Here is a 25,343-nt window from a genome sequence, read left to right as displayed (position 1 = left end):
ATGTCTCCCCCACCATCCTCTCTCCATGACGGGCTGTATCACCTCTCCCCCACAAAGGCCAAGAATAAAGGTTTACAGCATTTTGCCTTTAGACTCAATCTTCTCACCAACTAAAACCAATGTCCCGATCCACTCCCCTTTGACTGTACTTGGCCAGGCACAGCTACCTGTCACTTCTAGAGACATACTGATGATCTTCTAAATGCCATCTGATCTCAAAACCTTTTATGTTCTACATTAGCCACATATTGGGGTATGTTCACACCTCAGACCTTGTCATGACTCAAAACATTGTTCAGTCCTAAATCTCTAACTTGGAAAAAATAACCACCCTGACCCTTGCCCCTACTTCTTTAATATGAATAAACCTGTTCTTTCCCCCCATGATTTTGATCTTGAGCCTTTCAACCCCATTTGGGGGTTCTTCAGTATGGGGACAGCTCAAAGCATCCCAATATCATTAAGACCTCTGAATCATTCACTCCCTTGGCCTTTGACTACACCTACCATCTTTTTTAATTCCAAAGCGACTGAGCAATGATGGAATCAGTGCAAATCCTTGCCAATTAGTCTCAGCTACACTCCTGTTGCAATGTAGCCATCAATTTGCTCATCCCTTGTTGACTCATGCCTGCCCCCAGCAGCAATTCCAAACATTTTCTATTCTCCTTAATATTTAACCCTATCCGGCTCTCTCTTACTGTCAGCAATTGTATAAGCTCTTATAAATCATATGTGAACTGCATCATCCTCTCTAATTTAAACGACTATCTTTTACATGTCTTAACATACAAAAATGTTTATAATTTGAATTAAATTTTGGTTATTTCCAACAGGAGCACACAATCTTCTTTTAAAAGACACAATCAGGGTAATTTTCACTATGAAATTAAATGATTACAAACTGTTATTCTAATAAAAAAGAAATTTAAAATCTAAACATCTTTAATAGAAAATGTCACTATTTTTTAAGTAAATAGTAATCCCTGAATTCAAACATGTAGTACACAGGTGACAAGAAAAAATTTTGACTATTATCTTAATCCACAAGCTTAGTCATTTTTTAAAAATACATCAACTTAAATTTCTCCACATGGAGGTCTTTTCTTTCCTTAATTACATTTTCACTCTATCTCCAAGTCCACAGCAAAATGCCTATATACTAGAGCACCCAACAAATAAAACACTCCAGCAAGCATACAGAAACCAGTTAGCTAATGCACCTAATTATGTATATTTCTCTAATGGAGTAAAATCACTAAATCCAGGCCACCAACTTTGAACACATCACCTTTTCTATGACTTAGTTTTCTCTTTAAAATGAGAATGAATTAGATGATCTCTTAGATCTTTTTCGGCTTTAAAATTCTGTAATTAGTGTTTATAAGATAAGATATAAGCTCATTTAGCCTTTATGAGCCAGATTTAACTAAGCGTAGTAAGAAAAGTGCAAGATTCATTTCTGTCCTCAAGGAGTTAAAAAGAGAGTTGAGGGGGCCAAAACACCATACAGAAAATAATACAAGATAACATACAATCCAGTATGTTATCAGAGTCTTCCTGAGGGGAAGCCAGAGAAGGTAGGGAAGATTTTACACACGATGTAAAAACTGACACGTTTTTGTGAAGGGGTGGGATTTGGAGGGATGGAGAGACAAGGATTAAACAGAATTTTTGTCATGTTGGCTGTTTTAGATGAATTCTACCTGAGCCTAATCACAAACTTCTTAAATGAACAAAGTTGGGTTATACGGTGGTAGAGGGAAAGACAAGTTTAAAAAAGACATCTGCGAGAGAAAGAAGAACTCCACTTCTGTCTATAAATGGTTTACTAACAATTTCAAAAAATGCCTTCATAAATTATGATAGAGAATTCACACACCATTCGTCTGCTTACATCCAAAGATAAACATTGTCACAGTAAGCTGATATGTTTGAAGAAATATTTCTGGAGCTTTGAGGGTTTAAAATAAGCCTTCAGAAAGCTTTCAACAACAGTCACTTGTTACTGACTAATGAAGTCAGTAATATGACTGAAGCATCATCCCAACCACAAGTGGAGATGCGCTATGAGAAATGCAAACACCAGGATCTGCCAAGAAGGTCTGATCCATTTACACGCAAGCAGTGGTTATCACTGTATTGAAAAATTCACATTTCAGGGCCGCCTGGGTGGTGGCTCAGTCGGTTAAGTGTCTGACTCTTATTTTGGTTCAGGTCATGATCTCATGGTACATGGGATCAAGCCCTGTGTCAGGCTCTGCGCTGACAGCACGAAGCCTGCTTGGGATTCTGTCTCCCTCTCTCTGCCCCTCCCCTGCTCGTGTTCTCTAAATAAAGAAAGAAACATTAAAAAAAAAAAAGAAAAATTCATGTTTCAGTTCATTTTCTTATTTTTTAAAATTTATTTTGAGAGAGAGAGAGAAAGAGAGAGAGCAAAAGAGAGCAGAGGAGGGGCAGAGAGAGAGAGAAAGAGAGAGACAGACAGAATCCTAAACAGGCTCTGTGCTGTCAGTGCAGAGCCCTATGCTGGGGTCAAACCATGAGATCATAACCTGAACCAAAAGAGTCAGAAGCTGAACCAACTGAGCCGCCCAGGTGCCCCTTGAGTTCATTTTCTAACGCAGACATCAAAAGAGTTTAGGGAATGTTGGGTAAAAGATAGATGAAGTATAAAAAAACCTTACTTAAGGGGTGCCTGGGTGGCTCAGTCAGTTAAGCATCCGACTTTGGCTCAGGTCAATGATCTCGCGGTTCATGGGTTTTGAGCCCCACATCGGGTTCTGGGCTGACAGCTTGGAGTCTGAAGCCTGCTTCAGATTCTGTGTCTCCCTCTCTATCTCTGCCCCTCCCCTGCTCATGCTCTGTTTCTTTCTTTCTCTCTCTCAAAAATAAACATTAAAAAAACAACAACAAAAAGCTCACTTAAAAGAGGAGAGCAAAAATCCAAAGAATGTGGATGAAAAGAAAGAAAATTTGGAGAAGAGTTCACGTAGTCATTCATTACTATTAATTCAAGAGTATACTGTTCAAAAATTCAATTTGAATTTGAATTGAAATATATTTTTAGTCATTCTATCAAGGGTTGTGGGGTCAAATACAGAAAATAACCTGTCATAAGATATGATTTATGAGCAGGTTGTTTATTAAGATCACTACACAAACTCCAGAAGAGGGGCAAAGGACCTCCCAAAGCACATTGGCAAAAAGGAAGCCACCCCTTACAAAGCAGGGTAAGCTGTGATCTTAGACATGACAACAATGGCTTTGTAAAATCCAAGTAACAAGAAAAGCTTTGGGTAATATACAGAATTCATTCAAAAATGACAGTTGGAGAGTGAAATACATCAGTGTATCCGTGATTCTCAAGACAAATGACTGCTGTTGAAGAGATGCAGATTTCAAATTGTATGGGTATTTTGCAAAATCTTTAGGAATTGTTGTATTTAAGACCATGAAAAGTAGTAATTTTATATACATCTTTACTTACTTTATACATCTTGAAACATGTAGTCATTTTTATACATTTTTAACGTATATTTACTTTGTGATTTTTCCTATTTTGACATTAACTTTTTATAATCAGTTTCCTAAATGCCTAGATCTAATCATGCAATTATATATATTTTAAGTTTATTAATCTATTCTGAAAGAGAAAGAAAGCATGATTGGGGGAAGGGCAGAGAGAGAGAGAGAGAGAGAGAGAGAGAGAGAGAGAGAGAGAGAGAATGAATCCCAAGCAGGTTCCATACTGTCAGCACAGAGCCAGATGCAGAATTTGAATTCATGAACTGCAAGACGATGATCTAAGCCAAACTTGGATGCTTAACCAACTGAGCCACCGAGGCACCCTATCTAATCAAGCAAATATTAATACTATACTTCTCTCCAATGTCTTACATCGACCAACAGGGTTCAGCACAATCTGATAACCCCCTTTTTCTTTAATCTCAACTCCTACCACTCTCTCTTTTGTGGAGGGAGAAATTCACTCTGACAGATACAGTTGTTTCTTTCTATTCCTGTGTCATTCCCCCCTTCTTTCTTTCCCATCTGCATGAATGTGTGACTTGTGCAGTTGCAGGGGTCCCACACTCACAAGCTCCCTAAGTTTGGCTTAGTGCTCTGCTGTTGCCATGCTGAAAGTTGTAAGACAGTTTGAACAAGGGGTTCCATATCTTCACTGTGTGAATGACATAGCTAGTGTGACCTCTTGTGGAATATACTCCACTTTCTTCTGTGCTCCAATCATGCCAAACTCTTGCCCATTTCCAGACTTCTGTGTCTGCTGTTTCTTCTCTGAAATACCTTTCGACTAGTTCTTTACACAACTGATTCTTTCTCATCCTTCAGTCTCAACTCAAATAATTTCTGAGGCCAACCTTCCCTGATTTCTTTATCTAAAGTGCCTCCTCTAATCTTCTGTCTCATTATCCAGTTATTTCTTTAAAGCCTGCTTACTATAATCTGTAATGATCTCATTTATTTGTTTCTTTGTTCCTTGTCACACATCCCCTCCTCCTAAATGGAAAGTAGCAGGAAAGACTGTAATCTTGTTTATCTTGGTAGTACACTGATGAATTAGAGCTGAGAGCAGCATCTGACACAAGGTAAGTGCTCAATATTTATTTGTTGACTGAATAAATATGTTAATCATAGTAATAAATGGTACTTCATAAATTTTCTTGGGGGATTTTTTTTTCCTAGTTAAAGTTATTATGCACTATGGGTATTTCATCTATTATAATTCCATAGCATTTTCTAGAGGTTTCCTCTCCATATGTGGGGTACCTATTATTTGAGATAAGATACCTAAGACTGTGAGATTTACATGTGTATATTTTGTAAGTATTGCTGCCTTTCTGTCAATTTATAATTCAAAGAAGTAACTCAATTCCCTAAACAAAAGAAAATGTATAGTCTATGAATAAATTTTGGTTTACTATTTGGAAGGAAGCTAAAAAATAGCTGTTGACAGAAAATGAAGATACTTCAGAAAAAAATAGCTTTAAATCAAAGGAACAAGAATCGATATCTAATGCTAGCAAAACTGGAATATTAATAAAATGTGATAATAATGTAAAGTAGTATAAACATCTTTTGGAAATAAGTTGACATGAGGAATTTTGGCCATAAAAATACTCATTTCATTGACCTAGATCATTTACTTCCAGTGTTTTATTCTATGGAAATGTAATTTATGCAATATACAGAAAGAGCTATTTTCACAAAGATATTCTTGAGTGTTGTTTATAATATCAGATAGTTGAAAATAAAGTGTCCAAATACGTTTGAGAAAGTGGTTAAATTTTAGTAATTCACTCAAATATACTGTAACTAGGAAAAATCACACTGTGTGACAATAGGGGGTAACACTACCATACAATGTGTTCAGTGAAAAAAAGATCAAAATAACGTAAATATAAAAATAAATCTGAACAAAATCAGAGATTTGATTTGATTTAGGAGCTAGATTTATCAATTTTTTTACTTTTTTACATTTTCTACTTTTTTGCTAATATAAATACATTTAATTATGAAAAAAAATATATATATATATGTATGTATTTTAAGTGGGCTTCATGCCCAGTGTAGAACTCAGCACAGGGCCTGAACTCAAGACCCTGAGATCAAGACCTAAGCTGAAATCAAGAATCCGACACTTAATCCACTGAGCCACCCAGATGCCCCTGAAAATACATTTTAAATGTGTCTAAAAAAACATGGTTTCTGAACATATAGTATCATTTTCAATGTAGGTCAGTGTGAGCTCTTAAAAAAAGGTCGCTAGCAAAAAGTTAAGTTTGAAAATCAAAACACAGATGTACACAAAATGTAACAAGTAATTTTTCTGAAAAAACTATAATTATTTTGTATTAATGTATTTGTATTTTGTATTAATTATTTTGTATTAATTAATGTATTAATGTATTAACATAGATGTATTTGTTTAAAAGAAAACAAAACCACAAAAAAAAATTAGTTAAGTAACCTTGGAAGTGATTTTTTTCCATAAGAAGTTAAGTCTAAATGAACAGAATAATTTTGACATTAGTTAATTCAAAAGCAATATGTTGTTAAAAAAAAAAAAAACAATAGAAAGTGGCTCGGTACTCACAGGTATACAATATTCCACCATTGGGTAATGTAATTTGTGACCTTTTGCTGTTCGACCAGAAAAAAAGCAACTCTGGCAGACATCATAGTTAAAATGCTTGAGGCTTCTATACCTAGAGAGAAGAAAAGAAAGTTCATTGGCTTGTATGTCTATTATTTAATCCAAATCAATTATTTGTGGTAAGGAATTACTTTCATCCAAATCACCATGGAAATAAAAGGCAGACTGGCCACAAATGTGGAATTTTTCTTAGTACCTTAGCTCCAAATTAGGGCCAGGAGAATCTTGAATTTCACAAGGGAAATTAACAAAACCACCTCCCAAGTGGAAAAAAAAAAAAAAAAAGCAAAATTTGGAATTCAAGTCTCTAAAGCATGTTTCCATGTTTCAACATGATGAGAAGACAAATACCCACGTCAGAAGACTTTCTGTAATGTGTGAATGGGAATGCAAATGGCAGAGAATTAGAATCATGACACATCCAACTTTTATACCATCAGTAAGAAGTGAATCTCAAAATTTCCTGACAAAGCTTCCTCCTGTGAAGGTGAACAGTAGGGTTCATCAACTTCACATTAGAACTGGGCAGAAGTAACAAAGTAATCAGATGACTTCTCACTATTTAAATGATGCTTTCTGGGGGTGCCTGGGTGGCTCAGTCGGTTGAACATCTGACTCTTGATATCAGCTTCTGTCATGATCCCAGGGTCATGGGATCAAGCCCCACGTTGGGCTCTAAGATTCTCTCTCTCTCTCAACCTCTCCCCCATTCCCCTCCAATTTTTCTCTAAAATAAATTTTTAAAAAGTGTTGCTTTCTGCTTACTAAGTTTGATTCCAAAGGCCTTACAACATCACCGAATCCTATCAGAGCCATGTACGTATAATGAGTCATACAATTATCATGCATGAACGTTTCTGGGATCTATATGAATAGAAATTCAGAAAAATCTCTGTTTCTGGGGCAAAGTGGTATAACAATAATAATAATAAAAAGATAAGTTTCATGTAGTGGCTATAAGAAGGAATGACATTTTCAGATAGACAGAATGAATATGCTAAGCATCCCATTTATTGAGGACACAAATCCCCAGAGGGAATCAGTGGGAAGGGATGACGGACATACACTGAAGTCACAACAAAACAACAGAAAATAGTCTTGTGCCACCACTGGAGACAGATCGTCTCACCTGAACCCAACAATTGGACATTCTTTACAGATGTTGCATTTGGCCTGATGTTTTGCGGTTTCGGCCGCTGCCACTCGATGTAAAACCGGTAGCCAAACCATGGACTGTGGCTCCAGACGCATCCAATCTATAAACTCTTTCACACTTATCTCTGGCTTGTTGTTATTCTGGTAAAGAAACAAATATATGGAAAGTGAAGAAAATGTCTTCATTTAAATTGCAGCTGGTGTTGTATTATAATCTTCTGAGAATCTACATGAAGTGAAAGAAAACTTACAAAACTGTTTCCAGGCCAGTTAAATTACAAAACGTTAAAGGCTCTTCATCGGACAGAAAATCTTAGAATTTAAAATTAGAAAAAGCAGAGGTTAGGGGCACCTGGGTGGCTCAGTCGGTTAAGCAGCCGACTTCAGCTCAGCTCGTGATCTCGCAGTCCGTGAGTTCGAGCCCCGCGTCGGGCTCTGTGCTGACAGCTCAGAGCCTGGAGCCTGCTTCAGATTCTGTGTCTCCCTCTCTCTCTGTCCCTCCCCTGCTCATGCATGCTCTCTCTCACTCTCTCTCTCTCTCTTTCTCTCTCTCAAAAATAAATTTTAAAAAAACATTAAAAAAAAGAAAAGGCAGAAATTATACAGGAAGGAGAAAAAAACTCAATACATTAAGAGACTCAGATTAAAAAAAACCCAAAAACCAAATCACACAATTCTAGTACTCTCTTCACATAAACATTTTAATCCTATAAAACTCATTCATTTAATCTTTCTCCTGCTTTTGTGAAGGTCATCTTATGAACCAGTACATGGGAGAATCATATTTAGAATTTTCATTTGGTATTTTTATATCTCTAAAACAAGTAAAAGGGCCATTATAAAATGTAATAACCCATAACATCAGTACTCCTTAAAGAGATGGTGTGAGCATTTTTTTTATCAGCAATAATAAATCACTGGATATGCTTTGGCAAAATATCTGTAGCCTTTTCCTTTACACATACGTATAACATCAGTAGCAACATTTCTAGAATGCTTTTATATACAGCAAGCATTAAAAAGAATTTTGAGATTCGTATGGAAAAAACACACTAACCAATTAGTTCTATAACTCGGTATGTAATCATACTTTCATGAGCATCTTAAGAAATCAGAGCAGATTCAGGTGAATATAGTAAGGACACACAACCTCACCTGAAGGGCTCAGAGAAGGATTTTCAGAGAATGTGAGATTTAAGCAAACATCCAAAAAAAAAGAATAAGGATTAGCAATGAGAATGAAGTTTGTAGGTGAAGGGTAAGGAAGAATATTCTAAACAGAGAGCACATGACCAAAGATGCTAGGGCAGGAATGAAGGATGTAAATAAAACTGCGGGTGGAAAGCAGACAGCAAGAGGATGAGTGGTAAGAGGCGAGTGCCGGGACAACGTCAGGGCCAAATCATAGCACTCTCATAGCACATTTTAAAGATTGAGGGTGTTATCCATTGACAAACAGTAAATCTCCTTGAGGAGGTTGCTGTTCCTTGAACCATGTGCTTGAAGAAATAAACCGCATGCTTAAGGGATGGTACCCAGCGTCTTCTACCATGTGGGTCCAGCCCAAGTTTCCCCTGCCAGTTCTAGGAACATCCTCAGTACCATTCCTGGCACATCCTACGTTCCAGGGATCCCTCGTGTTTACCTGTTGGAAGCAGCTGCGGACACTGGGTTCGATATTACTGCCCCCAAAAGCTGCTACTTCGCCCAGCTGACGAGGGATCTGGATGGCATCATGAAGTAACAGGCCAAGCTGCCTCTGGTCACACATTTCTGTTGGTCCCGCCACTTCCTTAAAGAGATCTGTGAGGAGGAGAGCCAAGAGGGTAACTTCCATCTGCTTATACCGTTCTATGTAAACAATGTCTTTGGTTCTGTCATTTAAATGATGTAGATTAAAAAAAAAAAAATCAAGTGGACATGAATCACGTTAGTTATCTACGGAGAAATTTCAGGTAAAAATGATCCACTTTCTCATAGAAATGAATACCGTTTTTGGAAAGGAATTTCCAAGTTCTGAAAATTCAAAAATCACAAAAATTCGAAATGCTTTCCATGTGAAGTTTTCCAAGAACAGAAAGAAGGGGAGTAAATACTTACTTGATCCCAAAAGCCATTTTCAAACAATATCTGGCAAATGAATATCAGACCAAAATGTATCATTTTTGTTTTTTTGGGGTTTTTTTTACGGGAAATAATGCCAAATCTAACACTGTTAACAGTGAATTTTCAGACAACTGAACCAAGCTCAGTAATACTGACACAGTGATTATAATGAAATGTCACCTTAATTATAAGCATACATACACAGAGAAAGCAAACCTAAGGAAGATAAATTTAATTTCTATTACCATTTGTTTAGTTAGATTTGGTTAGAGTTCTACTTGTTTATTTTTCTTTTATTCTAACTTTTTAAAACATTTGAGTATAGTTGACACACAATGTTACATTAGTTGCAGGTGTGCAATACAGCAATTCAACATCTCTATATATCACACTATGCTCACAAGTGTAGCTACCATCTGTCACCATACAATGCTGTTACAACACCACTGACTATATTCCTTATGGTGGACCTTTTACTCCTGTGATTTACTCATTCTCTAACTAGAAGCCTGTATCTCCCACTCCCCTTCACCCATTTTGTCCAAGCCCCCACCCACCTTTACTTTGTTAAAAATAAGACTATTGGGGCGCCCTTGGGTGGCTGTTGGTTAAGCGTCCGACTTCAGCTCAGGTCATGGTCTTGCAGCTTGTGAGTTCGAGCCCCACGTCGGGCTCTGTGCTGACAGCTCAGAGCCTGGAGGCTGCTTCACATTCTATGTCTCCCTCTCTCTGCCCCTCCCCTGCTCATGCTCCGTCTCTCCCTCAAACATAAATAAACGTTAAAAAAAAATAAGACTGTCACAGTCAGAAAATATTTATGCAGGATTCTTATGATTTGCATTTTAAACCCATTCCTAGGAAGAGACATCCTAAGCAATAATGTTCTACACAGACAAGTACACGTTTCAGTGACATCAATCACGCCTAACTTTCTTCTTTTGGGGAAGACGGTTGTACTACTATGCTACCATGAAGGTAAAACTACACACAAAACACAAACCGTAAGATTCCTTCTCATTTTGACATACTTCTGAATTCTGATATAAGTTCACATTTTGATAGTCTAGTCATAAACAAAAAGGAGTATCAGAATGTGGGGACAGGTCACAATCTAAAACCCAAGTTCCAACAAATCAGCACAGAAGAGACGCAAAAGGTTATTCTAAGAGATCTTTGTAAATGTGGTCCTGATAAAGCAAGAAAGCCACTCAGCTATAAGCAAGGTCAGGCAGTTGCTAGAACCTAATCAAGAGATATCCTCAAGAAGGCATGAAGAGAGAAGGAGGGGTCACCAGGGTGAAGACACTGACATTAGCCATTGCAAAATCAATGTGCAGATGGCTACCACTTGACTCAGAATAACACCTCTGCCATGGAGTTTGGAGAGCTAATTGTCTTCAATATTAATCTAACAAAGGAAATAATAACGAGGAAGTGTTCTGATGTCACTGGGGAAATCAAAACTGGAATCAGAGTTGCTAAGGACTTCAAATTAAAAAACAAAACAAAACCCCAGAACGTTTCCAAAGTCTCAATACTTACAGGAAAGATTTAAGGACTTCAACCCAAGAGATGTCTTATTTAATTAAGTCCTAAAATGGCATACTTCATGGATTAAGGTAAATATCAGAAATTGTCATTGCAGGGCTTCTACTTCCCTTGCCAAGTAAGGGAATCTGAAAATTTAATGTTGAATAATACGGAGTATCACATCTGCCAACATTTGTCAGAAGTGTGTCCACTGTATTACGAGTGTCTGAGTACAGACATGCTGAAATACCATCCTCGGCTGAAAGATTATACATTTCAGAAATATGCTTGAAGGTAGGTGCACAAATAAAAAAAAACCCTTCATATATTGTGTAGAATTTGGTTTTTTCTCTATAACTATAGTCACTGTGTTGTAACTCTTTCTTTTGGTCTGAGGTTACTCTCTGATAATCAACTTGAAAAGGAAAGAGGGAGGGGAAACATTGATCTAGGAAAACAGATCATGCTGACATTTTAAGATTCGTGATCAACTCTGAGGTTGAATTTGTATCTGTTTTGGAGTGAGATGAGAACCATGATGTAAGTGTTACTTTTAAGGAACCCTAAATTCTTTCAGGAACACATGAAAACCCCAAACTACAGAAGAGGAAAAGTCCTTTTCTCATACTGGCACAGTGATGCTTTCCTTAACATTTTCCTTTCCCACTCGTAGAAATAACCTTTTTAGCTTTGAAAATGATTATTTTTGACAATTATGATGCTGAAGACAATTTAAATCCTGAATACATAAGGTGCCACCAAACAAAAACCTTCTGCAAAGCTTTTTTTCTGCATGGTTTACTAGGGTCTGACTCCATCAAGGTACCTCACCTCCTGATCTTACAATCAGTCTTTTGTTTCCTATAAATCCCACATTTCTTTTCACTGACATTCTTGTCAAACTGTTTTAAGAAAAACAAGTCATCTTGATCCAGAGCTGAAATTCGCAGCCAAATCACCTCACAGACATTCCAGAAAATGAAACTGTTGAAAAATGTATGTTCACAGAAGATGCAAAACTCAATTAAATGTACAGGACCTGTGATCAAACATCTCCACATTCCTTCTCCCCAAAATGTACGGATATATTCTGTGAAGAAACATCTAAAGACATGCATGGCAGGATCAAGTCACCCACATTTTATGGACAAAATTAAACCAGAAAAATGTAAAAGTGTGGAGACACAGCAGCAATTGCTACAACTGTGATTTCTAGGTACTTTTCACATATTATCCCTAATTGCTTTCAAAGTGAGAAATGTTAGCTTCATCCTTCAGTTGAAGGAAGTCCATTAAATTTTAGCCTCTTGAAATGTGAAATGGGAGTAATATTGCCTCTTAGCTGGCGGTCTTCAGTGGGATCACGTAACCGGCCCAAAGTCACTTAGCCACTAAGTGGCAAAGCTGAGATTTGAAGGCAGATGTCCCTGGCTCCCCAGTCCATCCCTTTCAAAATGCCAAGATGCCCACCCTTCATGAACTGACAGCTAAAAGGATACCACTTACTTATTTGGTGAATTAAAAAAAAACAGAACAAAATAAAAATATTTTATCACTTTTTATTTTCTCACACTATAAAATATAATTATTTGTCAATGTCTGTAATAGTTCTAGCCCATCTCGATTTTTTTTTGACATTAGAAGTACGCAAAGTTCTCCTATAAATATAGTATAAAGGTTCTAGTCCATCTTAATTTCTTTTCAAGCATTGGAAATATAGAGAAATAGAGAAAACTTGGGCTTTGGAGTCAGAAAAATCTACAATCTAATTCTAGTCCCATAACAGCCTCTTCAGCCACTGACTGGATTTTCAACCCATCTCAGTAGTCATTTTTTTCAGCTGGAAAACAGAAGTCACAGTGCTTACATTCTGAGGTGATAGAATTAAATAAGATGTATATACAGTTGGTTCTCACTTCATCGAGGCACCTCACCTCATTTCACACAACTCCACATCACTTCTTAACTGGCACCCTTTATCTAGCCTGGTACATGTACATAAGGGTTAAAAAGAATGGAAACTCTTATTACAAGCAAACCATATAAAGTAAGCTGCCAACTGATTGTTATTATCATTATTATTACAAAAACACTATCGTATAGGAAAGGTCTTACATACATCTGTATTTTTCTTCTAAGAGACCTTTGGAGAGAGACATCAATCCAATCTTCAGACTCTGCACTCTTATTTTTCCAGTTCGACCCCTGTAATTGCAAAAATCTCAATGTGTTAGATGCATTTAAAGCTATAAACAGTAGGCTAATTATTTCTGAGTATCTATTTTTTGAGGGTAAACTATTAAAAAATAATTGCATATTAGAGATGCAATTTTTCTATTCACTTTTAATAATCAATTTTAAGCCGATACCACAATTTCATGACATATTTTAATAGGATGTTTGACCTAGTCTGGAAGAATATGTAGCCTGAAGTTACTTTACATGTAACACATGAACTAGGAAGGAAAACGAAGGTAAAATAAAAATGATAATCATAAAGCTGAAAAAATATTTTCAGAAATACTATGAATTAGAAAATATCTGTTAATAATTACAAATGCAAGATTTAAAATAGATAGCTAAAGGGGAGCCTAGGTGGCTCAGTCAGTTAAGTGTCTGACCCTTGATTTCAGCTCAGCTCATGATCTCATGGTCATGAGATACAGTTCTGTATTAAGGTCTATGCTGGGCATGGGGCCTGCTTGAGATTCTTGCTCTCCCTCTCCCTGTGCCCCTCCCCTGCTCGCTTGTGCTCTCGCTCTCTCTCTCTCTCAAAGAAATAAAAAAGAAAAATTAACTAGCTAAAGCTATATATAATATGCATGTAGCTTAATAAGGCAAGAAAAGGATAATGATATATCTAAAATCAAATGTAAGAAAACTGGAATAGTATACTGAGAGCTGATAACTGGTTAAATACTTAAAAACTTATTGTCTTCATAGATTTTTATCTCTGCCAACTCAGTTTTTTAAAATTACTATTGCAACTTAATAGTCGGTGATCTTACCTAGGCAGGTGTGAAACCTCTGTTTGAGGAAGTATTAAATTATAATTAAATACAAAATACACTAATTACTCAACACCAGGAAATAGCTTTGTACTATGCCGATGAGGGACTATAAGTTAACTAGAAGAAAAATTTTATCTTTAAAAACACTGTTGAGATTTGTCTCATTCTGTCATTTATCAAAGAATTTCAGAGTTGTCTATCAAATCTCCCAATGTACTTCAGCCTGGGGATGGGGAAAGGCAAATGCAGAAACTACAAAAATTTGTAACATGATCCTTGCTATGGAATAACACACAATCCAGAAAAAAAAAAAAAAAAAACAACAACAACAACCCTCTATTGTTATCTTTATTATTCCATATTCAGGATCTGTTTTCAGTTTAGGTTTTTAATATCAATTTTCTCAAGATATGTTTCCAATACACAAGTACAGTATACCCAAAACCTATGACTAAATGTCTATGTAACTTTATCATTACATAAAATTTAGTAATTCATGCTATCTCAAAAACAGATAAATATTTGTGTCATGTAATTTTAATTTTAGGTGCTCTTATTATCAAACTGTGTTTAAATCTTGTTCTTCTTGATATTCCTCCTATGAATACTAGTTGATATCTTCTATTCTCAAATTATAAATACTAAGGTAAGTTTCTGTATATATACCATAACATATAAAGTATAAAATAAATAAAAAAGGAAAACATGCTGAGAGATCAGTAAAATGTATTTTCAAAGCAGTCGCTCAATAACCTAGAGTTTATAATCTATATTAAATCATATCCAACAAGCTTATCAAACCCTTAATATGCATGTGCACAACATTCTGAAGTGACTTAGGAGATAACTAACACTTAAACTGAAATAAATATAGCATTGTAAGGAGAATCTAAGTTAATATACTCATTGCAGTTTCTTACCATTATAGAAATACTTCCAAATTAACCTTAAACTGAACCATGGTACAAATTGTATTTCTAGTTCACATTTTTAGGTGTTTCCTAATTATCACAGAAAAATAGACTATGTCTGGCTTCTTCCCGCCAAAAATCAGGAAATTTTATTCTCTAGACAGTCAGACAACAGACTTGCAGAAGATAACAAAAGGCTGTGTGGATGGACTGGTACATGGATGTGGCTAAGGGAAAAGCAATCTCTTATGGGAAAAAAGATCCAACTGATGCGTATTAGAGGATGACCTCCGGTCTATGGCGATAACACAAGAAAATGACTACTGAAAACGTCAATCATCCATTCATCACACCATTAATAGTTATGAAGGTGTACTGTGATCCCGGCATTGTTGTGTATCATGAGGACCAGCAGAAAAGTACAAGATAAAATTCCCACCTGTGATAAGGTCACATACTAGCTAGAGAGGAGACAAGAAAACAACAGGAAAAGCACAAGAAAATAGGAGACTAAGCTTTATGTGTGGGAATAATCAAGTACAAGATCATTGTGGTTGACTAGTTATTAATGACTAGTGATTAGTCTGAGTAGTTATTAGTCTCAGTAGTTACAACATATGATAGAAAAGATAAGCCTCAAATCCGACCCTGAAGACATGACATAGCTGGACTGTCCCTAGGAGAAGGTTGATTATCATAGGAAAAGCCTGGGCAAGGGGACAGAGACAGGGATGTGAGCATCGGAGACAAGACTCGTTCAGGGGTAGCAAAGACTTGCATCAAGGCTAAATGGTTGATAAAGTTGTCCAGGTTATATGGAACCAGATGATAGAGGGCTTCGATGTTAAATAAGATATCTGGATTTGAGGGAGAAGAGGGAGACAAAGAAATTTATTAGTGAGTAATATAACCCAATATTTAAGTATTTGGTTCCCTGAAAGTCTTCATAAGTAACTTCTGAAACTAGTTTAACTAGAAAGATATGCACCTTATAAAATTATATCCACCTTGGCATAGTATAAAAATGAGTTAACACTGCAGCAAATGAGGTTAATATTTTCTGTGGGACAAAAATATTTAAACCAAGCATTCCGGACTGTTGCTTCAAATCATGATTTAAACATTTTTGATTTCTATTAAATTTAGAAGGAAGATTATAAAATGAAGGCTTTTTAACCTGGGAAGATGAAGACTGAGTGAGGCTGTGAACTTATAAATGGAATAAATTTTATCTGTATAGTTTGGAAAGCCTTTTCTACATATAGTAGTTCATTTGCCCTTCATAAATATCTTATGTATGGTAAGCACAGTAGATATTTTTATCTCAGTTTTTCAGATGAGATATTGAGATGCCAAAAGTGCAGTGGTTGGCTGCCAAGCAACCAGAACCAAAAATCTGGATTCTCATCATTCACAAGGGAAGAAAGATTTTTTTTTTTAAAAAAATCATAATATTAGGAGTTGGACACATGTTAAAACTTAAAAAAAAATTAATATAACTTATAAAATACTATTTTTCGGGGCGCCTGGGTGGCGCAGTCGGTTAAGCGTCCGACTTCAGCCAGGTCACGATCTCGCGGTCCGTGAGTTCGAGCCCCGCGTCGGGCTCTGGGCTGATGGCTCGGAGCCTGGAGCCTGTTTCCGATTCTGTGTCTCCCTCTCTCTGCCCCTCCCCCGTTCATGCTCTGTCTCTCTCTGTCCCAAAAATAAATAAACGTTGAAAAAAAAAATTAAAAAAAAAAATACTATTTTTCTTCGATATGGTGATACGGCAGAAATAGTCAAGTTATTATCAAAAACCCCGAGAACTAGTTCCCTATCTATCACTAATATATTGCATTGGTGGTTATGGACAAATTGTCTTGTCTCACTGGTTCAGTTTCTTAATCAGTAAAATGAAGAGGGCAGAATGGAAGATCCTCAAAGTACTTCTACTTCCAGAATCCTCTGATCTCCTGGGTGTGTATCACTCATTATTTCAAGAGCCGCCTGAGTATACTTCAAGAGCTGAAAATATCAGTTCTGGCTGTATCACACTACACAAAGTAAGGCAGTTAAAAAATATATGGTTAATGAGTGAATATCAAAATAGCTGAATGAATGGAAAGGTTAGATCGTGGTGCCATTTCCAAAGTTCAGAGACTTATTAGGGTCCAAAATGTCCTAGTGCATTGGATAATGTAGATCATAGTTCCATTGGATTCTCAAAGAAAACTAATGACTTGAAAAGAGTTAATAACTCTTGTTTAGACAAACTGATAAATCACAGTTGTTAGAGAAATTTGGGCAATCAACTCTGGCCATCTGAGACTACCATCATATAATTAACTGTGCTTGTGGGGTTTTCCCCCGCCCTTAGGTTAATTCATGATATTTCTCTCCAAAATAGAAAACCAGACTGAATGCATACACCATTCGGACCCAGCACGATCTTCACTACGTTTCTTTGGCATGGAAGGAAAATAAATCCTAAAAGCGTTTTTTCCTTTAAAATGGAAAATTTCAAGAAACCATCTTTCTAAATAAGAAACAGTACTTTAGTGTAGCATTTTCCATGTGTCCACACTTGATGATGGAAAGTGGAAATATGCCAACATTTGATTCCCTAGAATAGGAATCACAACATTTCACATTCACATTCTACCTTCTCACCTAAGTGGCACTATTCCCTTCGGGCTGTCCAGTGAAAACAGCAGATGTATGTGTTATATGTTATGAGTTATATCCTCCTAAAATTCGTGTGTTGAAGCTCTATCCACCTAATACCTCAGAATGTGACTATATTTGGGAGATACAGTCTTTAGAGAGGTAATTAACTTAAAATGAGGTCATAGGGTAGGCCTCAATCCAGTATGACTGATGTTTTTATAAGATTAGAACACAAACACACACAGAAGAAAGACCATGTGAAGACGCAGAGAGAAGGCAGCCATCTATAAGCCAAGGAGAGAGGCCTCAGAAGAAACCCTGCTGACACCTTGATCTTGGACTTCTAGTCTCCAAAACTGTGAGAAAATACATTTCTTTTATTAAGCTACCTAGTTTGTGGTTCTTTGTTATGGCAGACGTAGCAAACTAATGCAGTGTGTCAGAACTGGAGGAGGGTGATTGAACATTTTCTCCAATTCTTCTTTAAATCATTACTCAAAATATGCACCTCTACCTTGCCACTAGAGAACTTAATGAACTTCTTAATTAAGTACTGTATGAATTTAGCATTCTTCCCAGGCCATCAAATTAAGTTACAGGCTTTGTAGTTAAAACATTTCATTGACCAGCTCTTTGGATGAATTTACTATATAGAAAATATCTCTTTTGGAGGTTTAAAAAATTGAAGATTAGCTAAATAGTGAATTAATGCCAAGAATCATATTTTACCCTAGAAGTATAAAAAAATCACAATAACACAAAATGTATTAAAAGATACCAGACAGGGAGATAGTAAATCCCACGTTCATTATTATAACTGAGATTCATGCTATCTGTTTGTTCTTTGGTGAGTTTCTTAAGAGTCTTAAAGTACACAAAAGCTATTTATTTTTTTAATAAAAAAAAACTTTGTTGTTATATTTATGAATATTGAAAGAGGAAAAAGTTTTCTAAACAAAAGGATAAACAAAATTTTAATCAAATCATCCCTAAAGCTATTGTTGTCACCATTTACTTCTTATACAGAATCAATCAGCTGCTAAACGTGTGGATTTATAAACTATCATCTATCTTCTTCCTCTCTAAATCAAATAAGAGGATGAGAAACACAAATTTTTATGCAGCTAATTAATGGAAAATAACTTTTAGGGTCTGAGAGAAAAACAACAGTTCTCATTTTCTTATTTCATCTTTGCATACTTTAACCCCCTACCAGAAGAATGAATAATTCCTAATGTTTCAGAAATGTCAGCCCACAGCAGGTCTTTCTAGAATTGATTATTTCACAAATGCACTGTCACATTCAAAAAAGCCAAATTAATGGCGAATGAGTTATGCTGGAAGTTGAGAGTGCTCTTTATGTAACAGTGAGTATCTAATTAAATTACAGATATTAGAGTGTCCTATAGCATAAATTACTTAAAATACCATACAAACACATCACCCCTATTGCAATAAATAAAGTTAATACCAAAAGAGAAATTAAATCCCTTTAATTGCCATTCAAATTGCTCTTAGGTTGTCATACAAAAATTGCAGAGTGGATTCTTATGAGCCAGTCAATTATTTTAACTCATAACAAATATAAATTTTTATCTTTCAAAAAAAGACACACCAAAAGACATTCTGGAAGAAGAAAATAGGACTTATTTATATTAGGTTTCCCCTAGCAAATATGATACGACAAAGTTGACACCATTTACAAACTGAAACAAAATCTTGAAATAATGGGTGGACATTCTTTTTCGTTATACTGTTGGTTAAGAGCTCAAATTTTGGAAAGTTATTCTTTTTTTTTTTTAATTTTTTTTTTAATGTTTATTTATTTTTGAGACAGAGAAAGACAGAGAATGAATGGGGGAGGGGCAGACAGAGAGGGAGACACAGAATCGGAAGCAGGTTCCAGGCTCTGAGCCATCAGCCCAGAGCCTGACGCGGGGCTCGAACTCATGAACCGTGAGATCGTGACCTGAGCTGAAGTCGGACGCTCAACCGACTGAGCCACCCAGGCGCCCCGGAAAGTTATTCTTGTACAACAATTAACATGTATATTTCCACTAAGAGAAGTACTTTGGAAGTACCTTTTCAAAAAATTCACTTCAAAATTTACACATTTTGCATTATCAACACATTTCATTTGACGATTATATTTTAGAGAGAAAAAAGGCCAACTTACGTGTCATATACGTTGAGCAACCAGTTTAGACACATATCCACACAGAGAGGAACATTGACCAGATCCTTATGCATTTGTTCAAGGCCATCATAAGTTGTTGTCAGACAGTTGATGACGTCTGGAACACTAAGAAGCTGATCATTCTGGTTCAGTTTGTGCTGTTTGAAAACTTCATTTGTTGTATTCAACTCTAAGAGATCCACTAATCAGATGAGAGAAAGGAATACGCACAGTCATTACATTATACAACCTAACAACATTAGAACAAAAACATTTCTAATCTTAAGTATTTAGCTTCTTCAGTTTAAGAATCTACTCTTTCAAGCTAATCTCAATTTTTAAAGAAATAAATAACATTGATATTCTTATATTTCTAAACTCTTCTTTTATCTGCATCTCTTATTCTCATGCTTTTGTACCTAAACTTTGTTACTTTTCAATCTGATCCCATTTTTTTGCTCTTTGGAATATCAATTCTTCCTACTTTCCTTTTGTGACTTTTCTTTTCTCTTAAGGCTCTTTCTACTTTTATTTTATTTATTTATTTATTTTTTTTTTTTCTTTCTACTTTTAAATATAGGAAGGCACTGGGGTGTCTGGGTGGCTCAGTAGGTTGAGTGCCCAACTTCGGCTCAGGTCACGATCTCGCACGCTGTGAGTTCGAGCCCCGCGTCAGGCTCTGTGCTGACAGTTCGGAGCCTGGAGCCTACTTCAGATTCTGTGTCATCCTCTCCCTCTGCCCCTCCCCCACTCATGCTCTCTCTCTCTCTCTCTGTCAAAAGTAAATAAACGTTAAAAAAATAAAAAAATAATAAATATAGGAAGGCATAAATAAATCTAGTCCAAATAGTAGAACATCTAAAATATGACACTGCTCTTCTAACTCCTGAGACCAACCTGCTCACCCCCTCCCAGTCATCGTTTATATCACTGCCAAACTAATCATTCTGTTTTTAAACATACACATCATGGTTACAAAATTCACTGAAAATGGTCAGTTAAAGAAGTTGTTCTCTACTTCCTGCTGAATCAAACCTGATCTAGGATGCCCTCCCAATCTGATCCTAACCTGGTTTGCTTCCTTTGATGCTTTGGCATATAGGCCACTGTAGCTACATGAGATTTGCAGAGGTCCACAGTACAGGCCCACATCCATGGGTCTCCATGTATTTGCTCCCACTTCTACATTTCATGTGCAGAACATCTATGGTGGGACTGGCCGGTGCTAGAGCAGGGTAGAGCAGGCTAGAGCAGGGCACACAAGAACAAGCTGGAGACCCTGCTCTCAAAGATGGCCAGTCAGAGAAGGAGAGTAAGCATACTACTAAGGAGTGAAAATACAATAGGCGAAGAATACATAGATTTCTATGAGAGCTACTACCATAAGGGAGTAGAAGGAGCCTGGAAAATGCTCCCCTGGGAGGTGGGGATTTGAAATGGGCCTTAAAGGATAAGATGCAAGAGACCATGTAAAGCAAGGAAAGAATTCCAGGAAGACAGAACTTCTTGGGAAAAGACAAGAATTCAAGGAAGTCTGGGGGGGTGGGGCTCTAAAATGACAACAGCAGTGTGGATGGTAAGTGGCTTACACGTGGGTGGCACGTGGTTATGGTGTGGCAGATACGTGGCACTTGAAGGGCTGGCACGTGTGCCCTACGGGAGACGCTCACAGGCCAGGAGGAAGAGTTTTAGACAAAAAAGAAAAAAACTTACCTAATCTTTCTTTTTAATCAACTTCTAGTCATTCCATTAGCTAACCGGGAACAGGGAAACAGGAGATTATCAAATTACCATGTCCTGTACATTTATTGAGTACAGAAATGACTTCTAAATCTGAAGAAATGGGTTTGGAAAATTACAGAATCCACATGAATTTAAGGACTGCTCACTGAAATTCCGGCTTTAAAGAATGTTTTCCCTATCTCCATATTGAACTTTTTAATATTAAAAGAAATCAGCTTAGGGAAACTTTTTATTTTAACATAACCATCTATTTCCTCTTTGCCTGACACAAAACTACTACCTTAAAAAATACAATGACATATTTTGACAGTGAAATAAAATGAATGAATAGCTTCCTTCGTATTTATCTATTTTTAACCATTGGATAACTACTAATTTTGAGTTTTTAAAGACATGAAATGTGTCCACTCTAGCTGCCTAAACACTACATAGAATCATTTATTTTTTTCAGGTTATCTACAATGGAAAGGAACTGCTTTAGAACTAGACAGATTAAAATGATTTCTAAAACAACTCAACAGGGAAAACTTTATAAAAAAAAAGAGAGATAGAACAAATATAAAACTCATAAGTCTGGATAGCAGGTCAATCCATTTGTTTCCAATGTCAAATATATTATTGGTAAAATGTCAACTAATTATAAAAATAACTTATGTAAGCTTTACATGAGTTAGTGAGAGACGGTATCAGAAAGAAGACTAAGAACCATCTAGAATCTTCAATATCATTTTCATCCCACTTTTTGGCAATATACACTATTTTCAATTATAAACTTCCAGAGGGCAGGAGCAAAATTCAAATTCATTCTTCATAGTATCTGACAAAGAGAAGTGCTGAATGACGGCAGCTACAGATCTATAATTTCACACAGATACAAATAAATATATTCAAACACTGCCAAAGTGCTCTGAGTTTTCTCAATTCCAACACTAATTATGCCAGCAACTCAGCACTGCTATTGTATCCACACATGGCAATAAAGTGACACTAGACCAAATTCCAAAAGACCACTTCCTGGATCGTGCTGCCTTTGCATTTCTTCTGGAAAAGCCTCCTTTGTAACACACTTTGTAGCTGTGACAGTAATGTGCCACATCCCACAGACTATCATGTCTTCAATTTTTAGTGATTTACTTTGACACTTTGCCTTAGTGCCTAAGCCAGGCCATACATCTTCCTGAAATGTGTCACACTTAGGTTCCTTTAAAAAACTGACTACATTTAAATCGCACAAAATTATGATTTTCTCTTTTCCAAGGGAGACAAATGACAGCTCAGTCATGTGGCAAATAAAACAAACAGCAGAATCATTTTCTAACCAACTTTCAGACTTTTTTTTTTTTTTAATCTCCCATATGAGGCACAGGGGATCGAATGGAAATGGATCATACTTCTGTTCTTCAAAAACACACAGTTCAGCACCTGACCTTGGGCTTCCGTAACTCTTCCCGTGTTCTTGGAATCTTTGACCATTCCTTCTTTCTTTTTAAGTTTATTTATTTATTCTGAGAGAGAGAGCATGCACAAGCAGGGAAGGGGCAGGGACAGAGAGAAAGAGAGAGACAGAACATGAGAGAGAGACAGAGAATCCCAAGCGCAGAGCCTGATGCACGGTTTGAACTCATTAACATGAGATCATGACCTGAGCTGAAATCAAGACTCAGATGCTTAACTGTCTGAGTCACCCAGGCACCTGACCATTCCTTCTTCGCACCTCTCCTACCCTCTCTTCCTCAGATATCTCAGAAGGACAGGTGGCACTCAAGGACTTGTATCTGCTGCTTCACTCTGTAACCCTGATACCCTCACTTACTTTTCATTACTTCAGTTACTGCCTTCTCTCTGGATGGCTCCACACTCTGGTTTCCATCCTGATCTCCTACCTAAACTCCTGACCCACACGCCTGCTGTTCTGCTCCCAATTAGAGCTATACTATTCTCTTTCGGGGATCTCCATCTCAGTATGTTGCAAATAAAGGTCTTGAGTTCCTGTTACACTGAAATCCAGTAATGGTGTCAGTACCTTCTATAGACCATGACTCTGCAAACCCTGAAATGCCCTGACACCCTCTCCCTTTCACCCTCTGCCAGTTATCAACTAGCAAATCCCCCCAGTCATTAGTTTTCCCTCCTCCTTACAAATCCCTCTTCTCCCTCTTCTCTCTTGCTACCACCACCTGCTGGTTCAGCACCCATGATCTTTTGCCTGAACTATGTACTTGTCCCTGTTCACTTGATCCTTCCTTCTGCCTTAGATGTTATCTAATCTGGGCCTATCTCCCAGGTCCCACAAAACAGAAAATGGTCTGACAGCACCCTACTCTATAAAAAACAAACATTAAATGTAACATTTTGAAAACATGAGGAACAAACAACCAAAGGAATCAGAAAACGTTTCATGAAAAAAAGTGACCTTCCATGTGGACCCAAACTGACTTTAAGGACATTTCCAAATACTGAATGGATAGCTCATAACCTATTCCATTTAGACTCCATTATGTTCCCTAAACTCCATCCACACCTTTGATGCTTATGCATATAAGTCCCTTCCTCCCTACCCCTGATAAATAGCCACGTGCCTAAATCCTGTGTGGCTTCTAAGGCCTGGCTTATATGCTTGCTAGTCAAGGAAGCCTGCCTTGTTCATCATGACAAAGGGTATCTCTCCCTCTTCTGACACCACTTTCCTTTGGCTTCTCTGTTACTGCCTATTACAAAAAAAATTTAACTAAGAATACAAAAGAATATGTATAATACACATGTTTGGCCTAAAGAAGAATAGTAGAACCAATCCCCGTTAATCTGTTACACAGCTAAAGAAAGAGACTGTTACTGGTATCTTGAAAATGCCTTGGAAAATGTCCTTAATTGCCTCCCCTCGTGATCACAGGGAGAACAGCTAATCTTTGCATTTTGCTTTCAGTATATGTATCCCCAAATCATGCAGCATTTATTTTTTCATTATTTCGAACTATAAATAAATAGAATCAAACTGTACTATATTCTTCTCCACTTGTTTTTGTTCATTCAACTTTACAGTCCCAAGGGTCATCACATTGCTGATGTTTGCTGCAATATCGTATCACATTTAGGAATATGCCAAAATTAAACAAATTTTAACAGTAAGAAGTGCTGCCATAAATCCTCTTACACCAGCTTTCTAGTGTACTCTTGTAACTCTTATATTTTTATTATTTTTAAAAGTTTATTTATTTGAGAGAGAGAAACAGCAAGTGCATGGGGGAGGAGCAGAGAGAGAGGGAGAGAGAGAGAACCCGAAGCGGGTTCCACGGTGTCAGTGCAGAGCCTGACTTGGGGCTCAATCCCATGAACCATGAGATCATGACCTGAGCCCAAATCAAGAGTCAGACGCCTAATCAACTGGGCCACCCAGGCACCCCTACTCCTATAACTTTTATACTCAAATCATTCACTCTGTATATCCTAGGAGACTGCTCTGTGCCAGAAGTTGAATGAGGCTGGAGGTGGAGAAGAAAACAGACTCATCCCTCACATGAAAATTTAGCTCATTTAGAGAGACAGGCAGTAAGTAAGTTAATAAATAGAATATCAAGAATTATGACAAGTGCCACACAAGGAAAGAACTGAATCTAAGCAACAGAATATCAGGAGTGACCTACTTTAGAATGAAATAATCATTGAAAGCCCCATTAAAGATAGGCAATAGGCTGGAAGCCAAAGGAAGAGAAGGTACCTGACGTGGGACAAGAATAACATTGAGAGCTAAGACAAGGGGTCTCCAGGCAGGAAGAACAGAATACAGGGCTGGCCATTCCAGTCAACCACTAGAGCTGATGGCAGGAGTCTTCTGTGGTGCATAGTGAATGGAGGGGACAGAATAACAGGCCAAGGTAAAGACCATT

The 25,343-nt window shown here is 37.0% G+C and overlaps 1 protein-coding gene across 4 annotated transcripts in view; it reads right to left on the bottom strand.

Moving 5' to 3' along the window:
• Positions 1–25,343, bottom strand: part of LOC115514483 (utrophin) — a 352,812-nt gene that overhangs the window by 42,477 nt on the left and 284,992 nt on the right. For all 4 annotated transcript variants that reach the window (XM_030316511.1, XM_030316514.1, XM_030316513.1 and 1 more), the window contains exons 39-43: positions 19,717–19,918; positions 13,089–13,174; positions 8,979–9,136; positions 7,308–7,474; positions 6,119–6,230 (exon numbers count right to left, since the gene is read on the bottom strand). In XM_030316511.1, the coding sequence (XP_030172371.1) occupies positions 6,119–6,230; positions 7,308–7,474; positions 8,979–9,136; positions 13,089–13,174; positions 19,717–19,918 (725 nt within the window). The remainder of the gene's footprint in view (positions 1–6,118; positions 6,231–7,307; positions 7,475–8,978; positions 9,137–13,088; positions 13,175–19,716; positions 19,919–25,343) is intronic.

The sequence above is a fragment of the Lynx canadensis genome, chromosome B2 (genome assembly GCF_007474595.2).
Source record: "Lynx canadensis isolate LIC74 chromosome B2, mLynCan4.pri.v2, whole genome shotgun sequence".
In the NCBI taxonomy this organism is placed as follows: Eukaryota; Metazoa; Chordata; class Mammalia; order Carnivora; family Felidae; genus Lynx; species Lynx canadensis.
Note: the sequence above shows the minus strand (reverse complement) of the source record. Positions and strands in the feature narration are given on the sequence as shown.